The sequence below is a fragment of the Mastigoproctus giganteus genome, chromosome 3 (assembly GCF_048544385.1).
Source record: "Mastigoproctus giganteus isolate SK-2022 chromosome 3, ASM4854438v1, whole genome shotgun sequence".
In the NCBI taxonomy this organism is placed as follows: domain Eukaryota; kingdom Metazoa; phylum Arthropoda; class Arachnida; order Uropygi; family Thelyphonidae; genus Mastigoproctus; species Mastigoproctus giganteus.
The window spans coordinates 5,337,606-5,355,819 of NC_143577.1; the positions used below are offsets into that span (position 1 = coordinate 5,337,606).

The window sequence follows — 18,214 nt, forward strand, 5'->3', positions numbered from 1 at the left end:
TTATTATTGTTTTATTTGATAATAAAATTGGAATTAATTTAATTTTTTGGTTAGAAATTGCAAGTTTAATTATTAAACTAGTGTTCATTGTAATAATCAACAGTTTAGTAACATGAACTGACTGGATAATAACAAGCAGATGACTTCATACAGGAAAAATGTTTTACAGAGAATTTTATTACTATTACAATGAATATTTTTTGTAGAAAAGAAATAAGGTTGAAAAAAAAAACTTACTGAATACATATCTCTGTAGATATATGTGTACAGCCAATCATACACAATTGTATTCCATGTACGATAATATTTTCCAAATGATGTACAATTCCACCAGTCCTATAAATATAAAACTTGTACAGAATATACAAATAAAAAGCATGCTATTACATCTTCTTACTTGATAACTTGCATAGATGAGTATAATTGTAATTTAATAACTGTTGCAAATAAAAGCATTAATCAAAATGTCTTTTATTTTGGTTAATGTTTTTATTTGCAACAACCAAGATGCAACCCTCTAGAAATTCATCCATAGTAATAAATAAAAAATTATCATCAAATACTTTAATAGCATTGAACATGATATCAAAATATCTTAATAAAAGATATTTTAATAAAATGAAGGAAGAGGGCCTGTTTTATGCCTGTCTTTCATTTATTTATATATATATAAATTTCATTATATAATATTTCATTCATATACATATAGATAAACATTTATCAATTATATATTAATAATTTTGAAATTCAGTCAAGACCCTATTCATAAAATATTTTAAACAGTATGCTGAAAATAATGCAAACTTACTTGATAAAATAATCTGTCTCCAAACTGTAACATTTCAGCAAAACAGTTCATCCAAGAATGGAGCAAGCCATAGAAAATTAAAAACATGGCTAATGCACCCACTAGAACTGCTAAAGATAATGTAAGAACAAAGTCTACAAATGACATTGGCTCTTTTCCTGTATTCTGAAATATTTCAACCACAAACCTATTGAAGGGAACAAAGGAACAAAACACGCAAGCCAGAAACTGTAAGAAGTACCAAAGCACGTACTGCCACCTCACACATGGTGTTCTGAAATTCAAAAAATAAAATACTATTACTACTAATAATAATAATCAGTGTTGGCAACATATACAGTGTAAATATAATATACATCTTTTTTGAAATATATTATTATATCAAAAATGCTAATTACATTTGCTAATTTTTTTGCAAATTTGTGAAATATTAACAATGAAACACTGAAATATTAACATAAATTGGTTACTGAGTTTATTCCCAAATAAACTCAGTAACCAATTTATGTTAATATTTCAATGTTAGTTTGGATTACTAACCCCAGGGGCTCACATCTGGTGACTATGGACTTGGCACACCCAAAGTCCAGAACTGGATATCATCATTCTTCTCTTTCTTGGTAATTCCCTTCTACTTCTGACTCTCTCTCTCTCTCTCTCTCTCTCTCTCTCTCTCTCTCTCTTCTCAGGGTAACTTGGAAATTTATTTTTTTTTAGCTGGTGCAGCATAAGCCTCAGGCTTTCGTGCACTATATGGCTAGTAATAATAATAAATAATAATAACTGTCGATCCAAATTAAAGAGAACTGATATAAACAAACAATACAGTGATAAATAAGTCATTCATATTTTATCCTGATGAAATATAAAATGTCTTGCTGAAATATTTAAAGATTTAACAGTAAGAAATCACTGATTATAAATCCTGTTTACATGTAACACATTCAAGTGCTAATATTGTTCTGCAAGGACACTATGGTTTTAACCTGCTGCAAGACATAGGTTTATATAATACTCAGGGGTTTGGAGAGCATTTCACACTTCAATTTTAAACTCTTATAGTGCAGCCTTTCCTTCAGTATTTCCTATTCAATTTTTCTCACTAATTAAAAAAAATTATTATGAACTTTGAATACAAAATTCATTTTCATATTACTGTATGAGCTAGCAGGTTTATTTATTTATTATTTTTTTTTTAAGCCAAATTTCTTAAGGAAGATTTTTCAGCCCCAACTTCAAAAGCAAATAGAGTATATATAAACAAATATTTCTCACCAAATTTTTTCCAGATAGTAAAGAACAGTACAATTAATCTCTGAAAAGGTTTAATATCATATTCATTATAGTTATTTTTGATGAAATTCTTAAATTTAATTTACACAACTCTCAAAATAATTGTGACATGACATGACTCCATATGAGTTTATCATTCTTTTTTTTTTTATGAAAAGGAAACTGTTTTTGTCGAAAATATGAAATTTATTTCATAGCTGCATTGTTATTTTTTAATTTTTTTTGATATCATGAATGAAAATAATCCCATTTTATTTTTTATTAACATTAAAATTAATTGCATTATTTTAAAGGAATGTCTTATGAAGGAGAAGGTATTAACAAATGAATAAAAACAACTAATCTAATTTGTTTGTAAGTCCTCTTCGCTCTCTCTGGGAGTGAAAGAAAAAAATTTAAGCAAAATACACAATGGTCAAATACTGTCAGATGAAGAGGGACATGGCTGCCTCCAGTGAAATGACACTAGTCAAAGAGAAGAAAGGTGCATGGGATGCAAATATATTATAAGGAGACACAGAAGCCTATAGTAGATATAAACTAGTCTATAATCAAGTCACAAAGAAGGTCAGGCAAACAAATGCAGATTACAAGAAATCTTTGGCAAAAGATGCAAAGAAAAACAGCAAAGACTTCTTCACTTATGTAAACTCTAGAAGGAAGGGTATGAATCAGATCAGTCCATTTGATATCGAGGTTCGACTGTTGATGATTCTGCTCAGGTAGCTGACAAACTGAATGCGTATTTTGCATTTAGATTCATGCATGAGAAATTTTGTAGGGAATTGGAGGCCAAATGCCTCTAATTCCCTACAAAAGTGGAAAAGAAACTAGGCGAGAAGAAAAGTGGAAAAGAAACTAGGTGAGAAGAAAAGTGGAAAAGAAACTGTTGAAGTTAAACATAAGAAATGCAAATGAAATGGATGGGATCTATCCAGTTACATTAAAGGAGGCAGCAAAGGAAGTAAGCAAACCCTCAGCCATAATTCACAAAGCAAGATCAAAGGGTGATACAAGTAATTAGAGGCCTGTTAGTTTAACTTCTATTCCAGGGAAAATAATGGAGTCACTGGTATAAGAAGTAATGCAGGATCATTTAGACAAGGCCACACTTATACTTAAAACACAGTATGGGTTTAAAGGGAAATCTTGTTTGAAAAATTTAATCTGTTATTATGATGTGGTCACAAAGGAAACGGATGCAAAAAATAATTTTGATATTATATACTTCGATTTCAGGAAAGCTTTTGATACTGTTCCACATAAATAAAAGACTGCTGTACAATTGGGAGCAATGTGGCATTAAGGGCAAGTTGTTGCTATGGATAAAGGTATGGTTTGTTGGAGAAGATAGAGAGAGGTAATCAATGGACATTGCCCTTCATGGACTAATGTTATTAGTGGAGTCACCGCAGGGTTTGATGTTGTGCCCATCGTTGTTTTCTATATTTATCAATGATATTGTTGAAGGCACGTCAGGCTTAATGTCCAAGTTTGCAGAAGATACAAAAGGCGGGTAGTGTGGTTAATGACAGTACATTACTGTAACAGGATCTAGAAAAGCTAGGCATATGTTCTGAGAAACATCAATTGAAGTTTAACATTGATAAATGCAAAGTACTGCATACAGGTAGCAGTAATACCAGAGTAACATATCAACTGTGTGGTACTATACTCAGGGTAGTGGAAAATTAAAAAGATCTTGGGGTTATTGTGCAGTCAGATATGAAGTTCTTCAAACAATGCAGACAGGCTGCCAGGGCAGCTCATGGGGTTTTGTTAATGATATACATGAATTTTGCTAGCAGGTATAAGAAGGTCATAATACTATTGTATAAGGCAATGGTCAGGTCAAATATTGAGTAGTGCATACAGGTCTGGAGGCCTCATTTTAGGAAATATGTGGAGCTGCTGGAAGGAGTACAGAGAAGGGAAATGAGATTGGTGAGCAGAACAAAGGGGTGCCCTTACCAAGAAAGGCTTCAGTTCTCCAGAGTCCATAGAGTAGGCAGATGTGAGGTGATCTGATTGAGATGTTTAAGGCTTTGAATGGATTGGATAAGTTCAGTGCTTATGGGATTCATCCTCTTTCTCAGATTATACACATGAGGGAGCATAAATTCAAACTGAGGAAGAACAGTTGCATAATAGATGTGTGGAAGTTTGCCTTTAACCAACAGGTGTTTGATTGTTGGAACAAACTTCCAACCATTGTTGTGGAAGATGACAGTTTAAATAAATTCAAGGAAGAACTAGACAAACTATTGGAGGGAATGAATAGGTGAAATGGGAGGTGTCCTTTTTTTGTGTTTTTTTTTTTGGCCGATACAGTATAAGTTTGCTTTCTTGCATCATTGCTACTTCTAATATTAATGTTAATAATATTTTATATTTTATAAATATGGCAAGATCTGGTTTAGACACTAACTTCACAAAATGAATTTGGTTTTTTTGGTTATTTGATTTTTAGGAGCATTAGCAACTAAGGCTATATTGCTCCGGGATATACGGTGGTCATTCCCTTGACCTTTCCGCATCCTCCGTATTTGGTGGTGACGGGCTCGAACCCTGGTCTAATCAAGAAGCGTGTGCTACGCACTGCTGCTCCTTCCCACCTGGCTACGGAGGCGCCCCCACAAAATGAAGAACATTTAAAATGACAGTGTTGGCATTGTATGCTATAAAGCACAACAATTTGTATTATCAAAGAATGTGTGCAACTTCAGTGACTTACAGACAAAATAAATGTGCAAATGTTTACTTGCAATTTTTCTTATGCACTGCCAGCAGGCAGAGGGGTGATGTTTCCTGCTGCATATAATAGCTAAAGATGAATCACAGTGCTATTGGTACAGCCAGAAGAAAGAAGAGACATTTTCAGGGAAAATATCAGAGTTCTGCCCACAGAAGGGCCAGTACTTGGTGATAATAAAAAAATAAAATAAATAGTGCACATAGATCTTAAAAGCCATGAGTCTGTCTTGGTCTGGGGAAGACTGATTTCCACTGAAAGCGCATCTTCTTTGTTCTGATCTAATGGCGGCAACCGTCTGCATGCAACTTAAGAGTAAGAGATCTGCAGATTTAATTAACAAGTACAGGTAACAATGTTGAAAAAAAGTCGCAAACTAGGGATGAACTTGAAAGTGTCTGCTGCCCAGACACAATAGGAGGGAATATATGATGAGAGCCTTGTCAATCAATTCAGCCCCAGAGAGATTGTGCAAGGCTCGTGGGGTAGAATTTTTTTTCAGTGTGGTCTATGCTTGCTGACAAGAGAGACTACTTCTACAGGGAAGAGATACACTTAAATAGAAAGGGTACAATAATATTTAATGATGCTATCGAGGCAGTGCTAGTTTGGGGGATCCACACACTAAAAGAGTAACAGTAGCCGCAGGCAGAGGTGAAAGAGATTTTTGCACTGCTTCTATTGTAATGAGCAGCAGCCTGCAGAGCAAGTTGCTGGGGATTTCAAGAGTTGCTGGAAGTCATCATGGCACAAGTAAATACATGGGCTGTGTTAGGGTAACTAAGAGTAAGAACAGGTGCATGTATACTTGTGAACACCAACGTTAGAAGTATAGTAAATAAATTTGATGAATTTGAAGTTCTGATGAAGGCATCAAAGGCAGATATTGTTGGGTATCAGAGACATGGTGTCACATAGATATAAGCAGTGCAGAATTGGAATTTGGGGAGTACAATGTGTAGAGGGGATAGACAGGGTAAGAAGGGAGGAGGGGTTATGCTGTTAGTTAAGAAACACATAAAATCTAAGGAAGTGCATCCAGTTGACATGGTGGACAGTGCAATGTTGAGTCAATTTGGTGTGACATAAAAACTGGGAAAGGGAAAATGAGAGTAGGTGTGTGTTATAGGCCTAATGACTCTGATGAGTACAACAAACAATTGTATAGAGAAATAGAGTGGGCCAGTAAATCAGAATGTCTTGTAATGGGGGAATTTAACTTTCCAGATATTGACTGGAACTTGTGGGTTGGTCACTCGTACGCTAACAAGACTTTTGTGGATTTATTGGAGGATTGTTTTCTACAGCAACATGTTCAAGGGGCAACCAGAGGGGGTAATACTCTTGATCTGATTATCAGCAGTGATGACTCGTGCATTAGGAATTTGCAGATTAAGGAACCACTAGGTGACAGTGATCACAGTCTACTGATGTGGGATTTACATAAAGATATAATTACCATCAAGGGTAAAGGGAAGGGTTTTTGTTTTCACAAAGGTGACAGTGGTCTCAGGCAGTTTTTGAATTCTATACAGTGGAATCGACTGATGTTATAAACAGTGAATTCTAAATTGGAGTTCTTCAGGGAATTAATCTTGGAAGCTACTAGGCTTTTCATACCAACTAAGAAATATTTTTCAAGATTTAGGCCTAAATGGAAGTCATGAACTAATTAGACTTGTGGCAGAGAAGAAAGATGCATGGGATACATATAAATTAATGACACGGGTGCCTGTGATAGATATAAGCTGATCTGTAACCAAGTCACAAAGGAGGTTAGGCAGGCAAAGGCAGGTTATGAGAAATCTTTCACAAAGGATGTAAAGAAAAACAGTAAAGAGTTTTTTACTTATGTAAACTCTAGAAGGAAGAGGATGAATTGGACTGGTCCCCTTGATATCGATGGTTCAACTGTTGATGAACTGTTGAAGCTAACAAACTAAATGAATATTTGCATCTACATTCATACATGAGGAGTTATTTAGCAAGGGGAATGCCAGAGGTGTATTAAACTCTGGCAGTAAGCTAGATAATCTTGTAATAACTGAGAGTAAAGTGGACGATAAATTGTTGAAGATAAACATAAAAAGGCACCTGGGATAGATAGAATCTGTCCAGTTATATTGGAAGAGAAAGCAAGGGAAGTAAGCAAACCCTTATCCATAATTATGAGATCATCCTTTGATTCAGGGAAGGTCCCCATGGACTGGAAATGTGTAAATGTATCTCCAGTTCACAAAGACAGTTCAAAGGGTGGCACAAATAATTATAAATCTGTTAGTTTAACTTGTGTTCTAGGGAAAATAATATAGTCACTGGTTAAAGAAGTGATGTAGGATCACCTAGACAAGACTGCTGTAATAGTTAAGACACAGCAATAGTTTAAGGGGAAGTCTTGTCGAACTAATTTGATTGGATACTACGATGTGGTTACAAAGGAACTGGATGCAAAAAATAATTTTGATATCATATACTTGGATATCAGGAAAGCTTTTGATACTGTTGCATTTGGAAGACTGCTGTACAAATTGGAGCGGTAAGGCATTAAGAGCAAGTTTCTGCAATGGATAAAAGGATGGTTAAGTGGGAGACGGCAGAGAGTGGTAATAAATGGCACTGCTCTAAGTGGACTAATGTTATTAGTGAAGTCCCTCAGGGTTCGGTGCTGGGGCCCATTGCAGTTTTGAGTATTTATTAAAGATATCGACAAAGGTATATCAGGCTTAATGTCCAAGTTTTCAGATGATATAGTTGGCAGGGTTGTTAATGATAGTAAAGAAACTAAGAGATATTTGCGAATTGCAGTTGATAAAAAAACCCATTAAGTTGGGTGGATGATAAATTGTAGAAGCAGACGAAACTGTTTTGGTAAAACAAAAACATCACAGAGGACGAAATTTAACTGCTAAGAAGAAATGGGTGTTTGTTGTGTTTGAAAGAGAATCTAAATTCGTCTTCATGAAATTGATAAAAAATCGGAAAGCAAAAACTCTTTTGCGCATTATTAGAAAAGTAGTGAAGAAAAATACTACTATCATAACAGACGAATGGCATGCATATAGCTGTATTACGGCCTTAGAAAAAAAGAATTACAAACATTTAATGGTGAAACACAAGGAACATTTTGTAGATCCACATACAGGATCACATACGAATAATATCGAAGCCCAGTGGAAGAAACTAAAAAGTGTAACTAAAAGAGTAAATGGCAGCTGTAAACATATATTGATGGGTCACATCAATGAATATATGTGGCATCAAATTTATGGGAAAAATCATGAAGATACTTTTCGCAATATTGTTACTCAAACTGCGAATAGCTATTCAGGTCCAACTGTATGATTTGTACTCATGAATTTTTTTTTTTGGAGTTGAGTGTTTTTACTGTATTATTGATTTAGGTTTGGTTACAAAAAAAGGAAAAGGTTTCTTTGTTTTTCGTTGTATTTCATAACCTGAGCTTATGGGTTAGGAAATAAAACAAAAGGTTTCCTTGTATTTCGCGACCTAAACTTAAACATTAGGTTGGGAAATAATAGAAAAAGAAAGAAAGATTCTTTATATATATATATATATATATATATATATATATATTGGTCGATTTTATTTAATTAAATGGTATTTATCTGTAGGGAATTAGGTGTATATGGACCAAGCTACCAAATTAGTAAAAGTAAACTAGCTTTAGCCTGGGTGGCCTATATAACTTTATATTAATGAAATGGAAATAAAAATAAAATAAATATAAAATGATGCTAAAAAATGAAAATATCAATAAAAATTATAATAAACAATGAAAATTGCAAAAAGCAAATAACATTCCCTCACTATATAGATAAATACCATTATATACAGATAAATATCATTTAATTAAATAAAATCAACCAATATAATTTCACGCATGTATAATGTCTAATTGCCCTATGTACAATAGCATTAACGTTGCACAATTGACAAATATCTAATACTGTAAACTTTACCAGATATCATTATTATAATCTTCAATAAGAACACAATATATATATATATATATATATATATATACATACATATATATATACTGAATAGCTATTAAGGTGCTGATTGATGTTATGATAGTGTGTATCCGCATGAGTGTCTTTAAAAATAAAAGTACAGTAATAAAAAATTAATATTTTGTTAATAAACAATTTATGTGCTAGTCCACCCATGATTCTAAAGAAAAAAGGTTAGGTTACCCCCTCCATTTCGGGAGGGGTTCAAGCTCCCATGGGATTCAAGTAGAGGTAACCTGACCTTTTTTCACCATTAAGGCATATTATTGAACAAGAAAATAAAAATACAGTCATAAAAAAATTTATTTTTTTATGAATGTATTTCTGAATATGACTGATTCTAAAGAAAAAAAGGTTAGATTACCCCCTCCACTTCGGGAGGGATTCAAGCTCCCATGGGATTCAAGTCGAGGTAACCTGACCTTTTTTCACCATTACAAAATACTGTAATGGTGAAAAAAGGTTACGGCACATGCAATTAGGACAAGTTACCATTAGTGCTGCTAAAGTGATACCAAACCGATGTTATCATGTGTTGTGTTCGCGAGCCAATCAGCACATCGTTTGCCATGCCTACCTGTCAATCAATATAATGTTCTCGACTTTGCTTCAGACCGATAACACCTACAGTCTGTTTACCGAGTGAGCAGTGCTAGAGTGCCATATCAGGAAACTAATTTTCAACATAAGTTATCCGACGTTTCTCGTCGTTCTCATGCAGGCTTTCTTTACCTTCGGCAAAAGAATTAGTTCAAATTTTCGCCACCAGGCAAAAACGCCGCTGCATATATGTAAAAGTTGTCATTTACTTCAAGACACGTTGCCTGTGCAAATGACATCCTGTTAGATAAAAGGTCAACGTGGCCATCAATAACCATTATGATTCTTACAAAAAAAGGAACGTGCTCTTTTAGGAAAACTGTTCTACCATAATAATAGTAATGCTAATGCAGCACTACGTGAATATCAGAAACTTTAAGGTTTGCGTAAAGGACCTTGACGTCAGTGGTGCTTCAAAAACTAATAAAGAAATTTGAAGCGACTGAGGAGGAGTAAGATGTAATTCCAGGCAGGGGACGACCATGTATTGGAACGTAGGTAGTAGTGAAGTGGCAGTTGCAATGGCCTCCAGGTCTGAATGTGAAACACTACCAGTCAGTAGTACCAGAGGTGTGTCAAGAGACCTGAACCTTCTTTGGTCTACTGTATATAAAGTGCTTCAAATAATTTTACGCTGGTTCCCATACAAGATTCATGTAGTGCAAAAACTAAAGTCTTGTGATCAGCAACAATGAATGGACTTTGCTCTACGATTTTTGGCTCATATGGAACTTGACGATACATGGGCTCGAATGATCTTGTGGTCTAATGAGATACATTTCATTCTTCATTTGGCTGTAAATGCACAAAACTGCCAAATATGGGGAACTTCTCGTCCATCTGCTGTGCATGAAAGACCACTACAAAGTCCATACATTACAGTATGGTGTGGATTCACAGCAGAGTTTATAATCAGACCATTTTTCTTTGAAGAGTCTACACCTCATGGCCCCGTAAGGTGTACGGTAACTAGTGCACAGTACTGCGCTCTTCTAAGAGATCACATTATTCCCGTTCTGCAAGAAAGGCAATGCTTGGAGACCATAGTGTTCGTGCAAGATGGTGCCCCTCTCCATGTTGGTCGACAAGTGAAGGAACTGCTCCGTTCAAAATTCGGAAATGATCGCATCATTTCTAGGGACATTCTGCAGTTCTGGTCAGCCTTATCATGAGATCTCAATCCTTGTGATTTCTGGCTATGGGGATACCTGAAAGACAGAGTTTACCGTGGTAGCATACAGATGCTTGTCGATTTGAAAGCAAGCATTAAACAGCATGTAGCCAACATCTCCAATAAGATGCTATGCGAAACTGTGTCGCATGCAGTCCTCTGTTTTCAGAATATCTCAAGTAAAAGAAAGCACATAGAACAATATCTGTAGATTTCTAAGTTCTGAAATCTAATCCTAAGTTAAGTAATACATTTCATGCTTCTGGTGCCAATTGATCCCATGGTGGAAATTTGAACTTTTTCTTTTCTTCTACAAATTGCTTCCCCATACCCTAAATGACATACCCTCTGATTTTCACAGCACTATCTCTAACCGTTTTTACACTAGGGTCTCCTGAATAGGGAAACTTATTTTATAACCACTCAGTACATATATTTTATTCAACAAAACCTTATACAATATCTCATGTGAAGTGTTCCTATCATTTTTCTCAAAAATTAACAGAGGCACTGAGTTGTCTTTTTCATAGTAATAGGAACCATCAAGCTTTTTTCAGGTATGGTATTATTATTGCCAAATGATCTAAGGAAGCAAAGCTTATACAAAAAAAAAAAAACACTTAATTTGCTCAAATTATTTGTCCTAACTTTTAAGTTTATTCTAACAATCATTTACTCTTCAACAGAATGAAATTTCCAGACATCTATTCTGCTACCATCATTTTTCAATTTAAAGTTATGTATTATGTCCATTTACTCAGGTGTGTGTGTTTCACCTGAGTAAAGATGCTATCAGAATCTTTAGTTTTTCTATTTTTTTATTTTATTTATGAAATTGGTAGCACTTGCACAGGGTTTGACAAGTCCCCACTCCAAAATAATGATCCCTTGTTAACATTAATTAATGATTAAAAATCTAAATTTTTTTCCATCTTTTTAAATATAATCACACTTTTATTTAAGTAGTTTAATTGTTTACTTGTAATTATATATGCAAAGGACCCATCAGGTAGTTTCAGCATATATAAACATACATTTCTCATCCATTGACTGAATTGGCTGAAAAATTTCTGCTACAAAAATTAGAGACACTTTGTTTTATGTTGAACTTTTTTTTCAGCCTGGACTGTACTTGTTAACAGGAGAGACTGTTTCTACAGCGATGGGATACACTTAAATAGAAAAGGTGCAAAAATATTTGCGGATGCTATCGAGGCAGCGTTAGGTAAGTCAGAAAACTGCTAGCTTGGGGGAGGGGGGATACAAGGAATAACAGATTAACAGTAGCCACTGGCAGAGTGAAAGTGATTCTTGCACTGCTTCTATTGGAAGGAGCAGAAGCCTGGAAAACAGAATGCAGGATATTTCAGAGCCTGCTGGGAGTCATTGCAGTACAAGAAAACACATGGGTTGTGTTAGGGTAGCTAAGAATAGGAACAGGTGCATGTATACTTGCGTGTAACCAGTGCTAGGAGTTTGGCAAATAAATTTGATGAATTTGAGGTATTGCTCAAAACATCAAAGGCGGATATTGTTGGGATATCACAGACATGTCACACAGATATAAGGAATGCAGAACTGGAATTTGGTGAGTACAATGTGTACAGAAAGGATAGACAGGATAGGAAGGGAGGAGGGGTTATGCTATTAGTTAAGAAACACATAAAATCCAAGGAAGTGAAGCCAGTCGACATCACTGGACAGTGCAGTGTCAAGTCAGTGTGGTGTGACATAAGCATTGGGAGATCAAAATTGAGAGTAGGAGTGTGCTATAGGCCTAATGACTCTGATAAGTATAATAAGAAACTGTACAGGGAAATAGAGTGGGCCAGTAAATCAGACAGTCTTATAATGGGGATTTTAATTTCCCAGATACTGACTGGAATTTGTGGGTTGGTCACTTTTGTGGATTTATTGGATGATTGTTTTCTACATCAGCATGTTTGGGAGGCAACTAGAGGGAGTGATTCTTCATGCATTAAGAATCTGCAGATAACGGAACAACTAGGTGGCAGCGATCACAGTGTGCTGAAGTGGGATTTACTCAAAGAGGTAACTACCATCAGGGGTAAAGGGAAGGGTTTTTGCTTTCATAAAGACGACTACAATGGTCTGAGACAGTATTTAAATTCTATACAGTGGGACAAACTGATGATGTTACCAACAGCAAATTCAAAATGTGAAGCATTCAAAGAACTTATCTTGGAAGCTACTAGGCTTTACATACCAACTAAAAAATATTGTTCAAGGTTTAGGCCTAAATGGATGTCAGATGAACTAATGAGACATATGGCAGAGAAGAAAAATGCATGGGATACATATAAATTAACATGTGATACAGAAGCCTATGACAGATATAAGCTGATCTGTAACCAAGTTACAAAGAAGGTTAGGCAGGTGAAGGCAGATTATGAGGATTCTTTGGCAAAGGATGCAAAGAAAAACAGCAAAGAGTTCTTTACTTATGTCAACTCTAGAAGGGGATGAATCAGATTGGTCCACTTGATATATCTAGGGTTCAACTGTTGGTGATCCTGCTCAGGTAGCTAACAAACTAAATGAATATTTTGCATCAACATTCACACATTAGGAGTTATTCAGCGAGGAGAATGCCAGAGGTGTATTGAATTCTGACAATAAGCTAGATAATCTTGTAATAACTGAGAGTAAAGTGGCGGAGAAATTGTTGAAGATAAACACACAAAAGGCACCTAGGGTGGATGAGATCTATCCAGTTATATTAAAGGAGGCAGCAAAGGAAGTAAGCAAACCCTTAGCCATAATTATGAGAGCTTCCTTGGACTCAGGGGAAGTACCCATGGACTGGAGATGTGCAAATGTGACCCCAATTCACGAAGGAGGAACAGAGACTGACACAAGTAATTATAGACCTGTGAGTTTAACTTCTGTTCCAGGAAAATTAATGGAGGCCCTGGTTAAAGAAGTACTGCAGGATCATCTAGACAAGACTTCAGTTATAGCTCAGACACAGTATGGTTTTGTTAAGGGAAAGTCTTGCCTGACCAATTTGATTGGATACTATGATGCAGTCACAAAAGAACTGGATGCAGGAAATAACTTTGATATTATATATTTGGATCTTAGAAAGGCTTTTGATACCATTGCACATGGAAGACTGCTGCACAAATTGGAGCAGTGTGGCACTGGAGCCAAATTGCTACTATGGATAATAGGATGGTTGAGTGGGAGAAGACAGAGAGTGGTAATCAATGGACACTGCTCATCGTGGACTAATGTTATTAGTGGAGTCCCTCATGGTTCAGTGTTGGATCCATTACTGTTTTCTGTATTTATAAATGATATTGATGATCGTATATCAAGCTTAATGTTCAAGTTTGCAGACGATACAAAGGTTGGCAGGGTTGTTAAGGACACTACTGACGCTTATGCTGCTGCAACAGGATCTGGAAAGGTTGAACAGATAGGCTGAGAGGTGGCAAATGAAGTTAAACATTGACAAATGTAAAGTACTACATATGGGAAACAGCAACACCAGAGCAACGTATCAACTCTGTGGTACTACACTGACAGTGGTAGAGAATGAAAAGGACCTGGGAGTTATTGTGCAGGCAGATATGAAGTTCTCTGAGCAGTGCAGACGAGCGGCAAGAGTAGCTCATGGTGTCTTGTCAATGATATACAGGAATTTTTTTTAGCAGGGATAAGGAGGTGATTATTCCCTTGTATAAGGCAATGGTTAGGCCACACCTTGAGTACTGTATACAGGGCTGGAGGCCTCATTTCATGGAGGATGTAGAGCTGCTGATACGAGTGCAGAGAAGGGCAACAAGATTAGTGAATGGAACAAAAGGTTGTTCTTACGAAGAAAGGTTTAAGTTTTGCAAATTACAGTCTCTGGAGACTAGGCACCAGCGAGGTGATCTGATAAAGGTGTATAAAGCCTTGAATGGTTTGAGCATGCTCAATGCTGATGGGATTCTTCCTCTTGCTCAGAATAATCACCTGAGAGGGCATAAATTCAGATTGAGGAAAGACAGATGTAGGATAGATGTGCAGAAATTTGCCTTTAGCCAGCGGGTAGTTGGTTGGCAGAACAGACTTCCATCCCTTGTTGTGGAAGTTGATAGCCTAAATAAATTTAAGGCTCAGCTGGACAGGTATTTCGAATGAACGGAGGGGTGAAATGGAAGTGTGTTGGGTTTTTTTTTTTTGGCTGATGCTGCATAAGGTTACTTTCTTGCATCATATGCCCCTACTAATGCTAATGCTAATGTTGTACGTGTTTTTGTTTCGATTGTTATTATTATTGATGTTAAAAAGTCTTGATTGTAATTATTATTTATCTGTTGATTCCTTTATTTATTTGACAAAAATATAAAATTTCAATTTTCATGCTCCCAGCGCTTTTACCAAAACTTTTTTTTCTTTATTTTATTTTTCATTAGAACTAATAAAAGTTGTGTTTCACTGAAAATAACAAGTATAGAAACACAAAATTTTTAAATTTTTCATTTAATAAGTACCACAGTCCATTACTAAAAGATCAAGCATTGGCATACTTCAAATAGAATTAGAAAAAAAAAACTTTTTCCAGAAATAAAAAACATCTGCCAGATACTGTGCAAGTGTAACTTTCTTTTTTTAACATTATTTTTCAGTTACTGTTTATTTACCTTGTATCCATTATTTCTTCTACTAAATGAATATAATAATTTATTTATATATATATAACTAATCTGTTTTAATGAATAAGCACTGGCACCAACTTCTTTCCTAAAAAGGGAACTACATAAACTTCACATATCATGCAGCCCACAGGGTGAGCCTTCAGGTCTGTAATAAGTAAAGGGATCTTATTAACTCAGTAAATCATAGCAGGCTTTATTCTTAAAAGAAAGAACTCTGTATGGGAAAAATTTTAAGTTTTAAATTAAATTAAAAACAGTTCATATATGTACGAAATACAATATATTCATATATATATAATATTATTATTCAAATGCCTAGAAGAGATTTTAAACTAAAATTACCTTGGGTATTCATCTCTATATACCAAAGTAGGGGCAAATAAGAAATAGAGAAGCTTCTTAGGTTCTGGACATAGCTTGGTATTAGTTTTTCCATCATCTAAAATATATAAATAATGAAAAGAATATTAATTAAAAAATTAAAAAAAAAAGATATCATATGAGTCTGCACTACTAAAGTTTGTTTAAATTTCTTTTGAATTTATTTTTATGAATAAACAATTTTAATGATAAAATAAAATTCTATTACAAACTTCTCTGGGGTGCACCAATCATTTTGTTTTACTAAAATTTCATTATGATGAATATTGCAACAAAATTAGCAATTTCTACTTTATTCTATTCAAATATTGAAATAAATAATAAAATTACATGACAAAATATATAAAATCCATTTTAAAAGCTAAAATATTGTTACTTTTTCATATATTAATATATCAGTTTTTGTTTTCAATGTTTAACTTATTTTTTTTGCATATCAGAATCAAAAATATGTTGAATTAGAAAAATAAGTTGAATTAGATTATTGATTCTGACTTTTATTTGCAAGTGAATTTTTTACAGGAATGTTCTCAGTGAAAGACTTGAAATCAGTCACCATGTCATAAGGCCAGAACTTTACAGAACTGGTTCCCGACACAGAGTGAATTCAGAATACTACAGTGGCATCCTCAATGACCATAACTTAATCTAATTGAATGGAATGAGTTATCTGAGTAGAGATCCATAACCATCCAATCTGCAACAACTGCAGGAAGCAACTGAGTCTAAAGCATACCATGAGAATCAGGTCTGTGTTATCTATTAATTAACATCTCATTGAGTCCATGTTATGACAAATATTGGCTATTCTGAGGACTGAAGAGGCTCTATTAGGTAACTATACAAAATAAAGTAATAGAAATTTTCACTGGGGTGTTTAAAGTTTTGAAAAGCTTGAGGAAATTAAATAATGGGTATGTCTTGTATATGCTTTAAGGTACAGGCAGCATTAGGACTGACAAAATGATGCAAAGAAGCAAACTTTTACAGCACCAGGCAAATAAAAAAAAATCATTCCTGTATATCGTGCCAGAATTGCATGAGCAGCCCTAAGAAGCCCATCTACACTGCTCAGTCAGTATTATTTTACTCCCACTCAGTGTTAGATAGTCTTCTGGTACTTCCATCTCTGAACACTTCTTTACGTATGAATGTGGATGCATTTATTCAGCTGTAAGGCAACTGTGTAGCAACATTGATACTTTTGTCATTTATATCACATGGACCAATATTGCTCATCTTTTGCTTTATGTTTTTTTGAATTTTAGCAAAAAGAAAGTAGCAAAGAACTGTTTGATACTTTACTTTGTGGTTATGCAAAGATTTTTCATGGTCCACTTTAGTTTGCCTAACCCATAAATAACTTGATTATAGTCGAATTTATTATTACGTGCCACAAATCACAGTACATGCACTTTAAATTGGGGAAGGAATGTGTTGTAAACTGAAGAAAATTCTATTTTAGACAAAAGATTATTAACTACTGGAATAAATTACCTCCTAATCTTGTAGAGCTTACACAAATTTAAGAAAGGACTGGATAAGCAGAGGTGCTTAACTTCTTTTAAAGGCTGATGCTGAACAAGTGCTGCTTTCTTTGCACCAACTTTGTTAGTACTAATCCTATTCTTGCTGACACTGAACCAATTCTGATTATAGCTAATAAATACACTGTCCACTTACAAGGTATATCCACCTAATAGCAAGTACATCCCTCTTTAGCCCTCATAATGGCACGAGTTCATCATAGCACAGACTCAACATGTCAAAAGTGACATGTTGAGTTTAGCATTAGCATTAGCAGAGGCATATGATGCAAGAAAGCAAGCTTATTCAGCATCAGCCAAAAAAAAAAAAAAAAAAACCAACCACTACTCCCATTTCACCCCTCCGTTTGTTCAAAATACCTGTCCAGCTGAGCCTTAAATTTGTTTAGGCTATCAACTTCAACAACAAGCGATGGGAGTCTATTCCACAAACCAAATGCCCGCTGGCTAAAGGCAAATTTCCGCACATCTATCCAACATCCATCCTTCCTCAATTTGAATTCATGCCCTCTCAGGTGATTATTCTGAGCAAGAGGAAGAATCCGATCGGCATTGAGCATGCTCAAGCCATTCAAAGCCTTATACACCTCTATCAGATCACCTCGCCGATGCCTAGTCTCCAGGCTCTGTAATTTGCAAAACTTAAGCCTTTCTTCGTAAGAGCAACCCTTTGTTCCATTCACTAATCTTGTTGCCCTTCTCTGTACTCATTCCAGCAGCTCTACATCCTTCTTGAAATGAGGCCTCCAGACATGTATACAGTACTCAAGGTGTGGCCTGACCAATGCCTTATACAAGGGAATAATCACATCCCTGTCCCTGCTAGAAAAATTCCTGTATATCATTGACAAGACACCATGAGCTACTCTTGCAGCTCGTCTGCACTGCTCAGAGAACTTTATATCTGCCTGCACAATTACCCCCAGGTCCTTTTCATTCTCTACCACTGTCAGCATAG

The 18,214-nt window shown here is 35.2% G+C and overlaps 1 protein-coding gene across 1 annotated transcript in view; it reads right to left on the bottom strand.

Annotated features, from left to right (window-relative positions):
* The window catches only part of LOC150087626 (sterol O-acyltransferase 1-like), a 115,023-nt gene that overhangs the window by 21,124 nt on the left and 75,685 nt on the right, over positions 1-18,214 (bottom strand). Inside the window, exons 9-11 of the mRNA XM_090369833.1 lie at positions 15,671-15,767; positions 809-1,082; positions 238-336 (exon numbers count right to left, since the gene is read on the bottom strand). Of these exons, the coding sequence (XP_090225959.1) occupies positions 238-336; positions 809-1,082; positions 15,671-15,767 (470 nt within the window). The remainder of the gene's footprint in view (positions 1-237; positions 337-808; positions 1,083-15,670; positions 15,768-18,214) is intronic.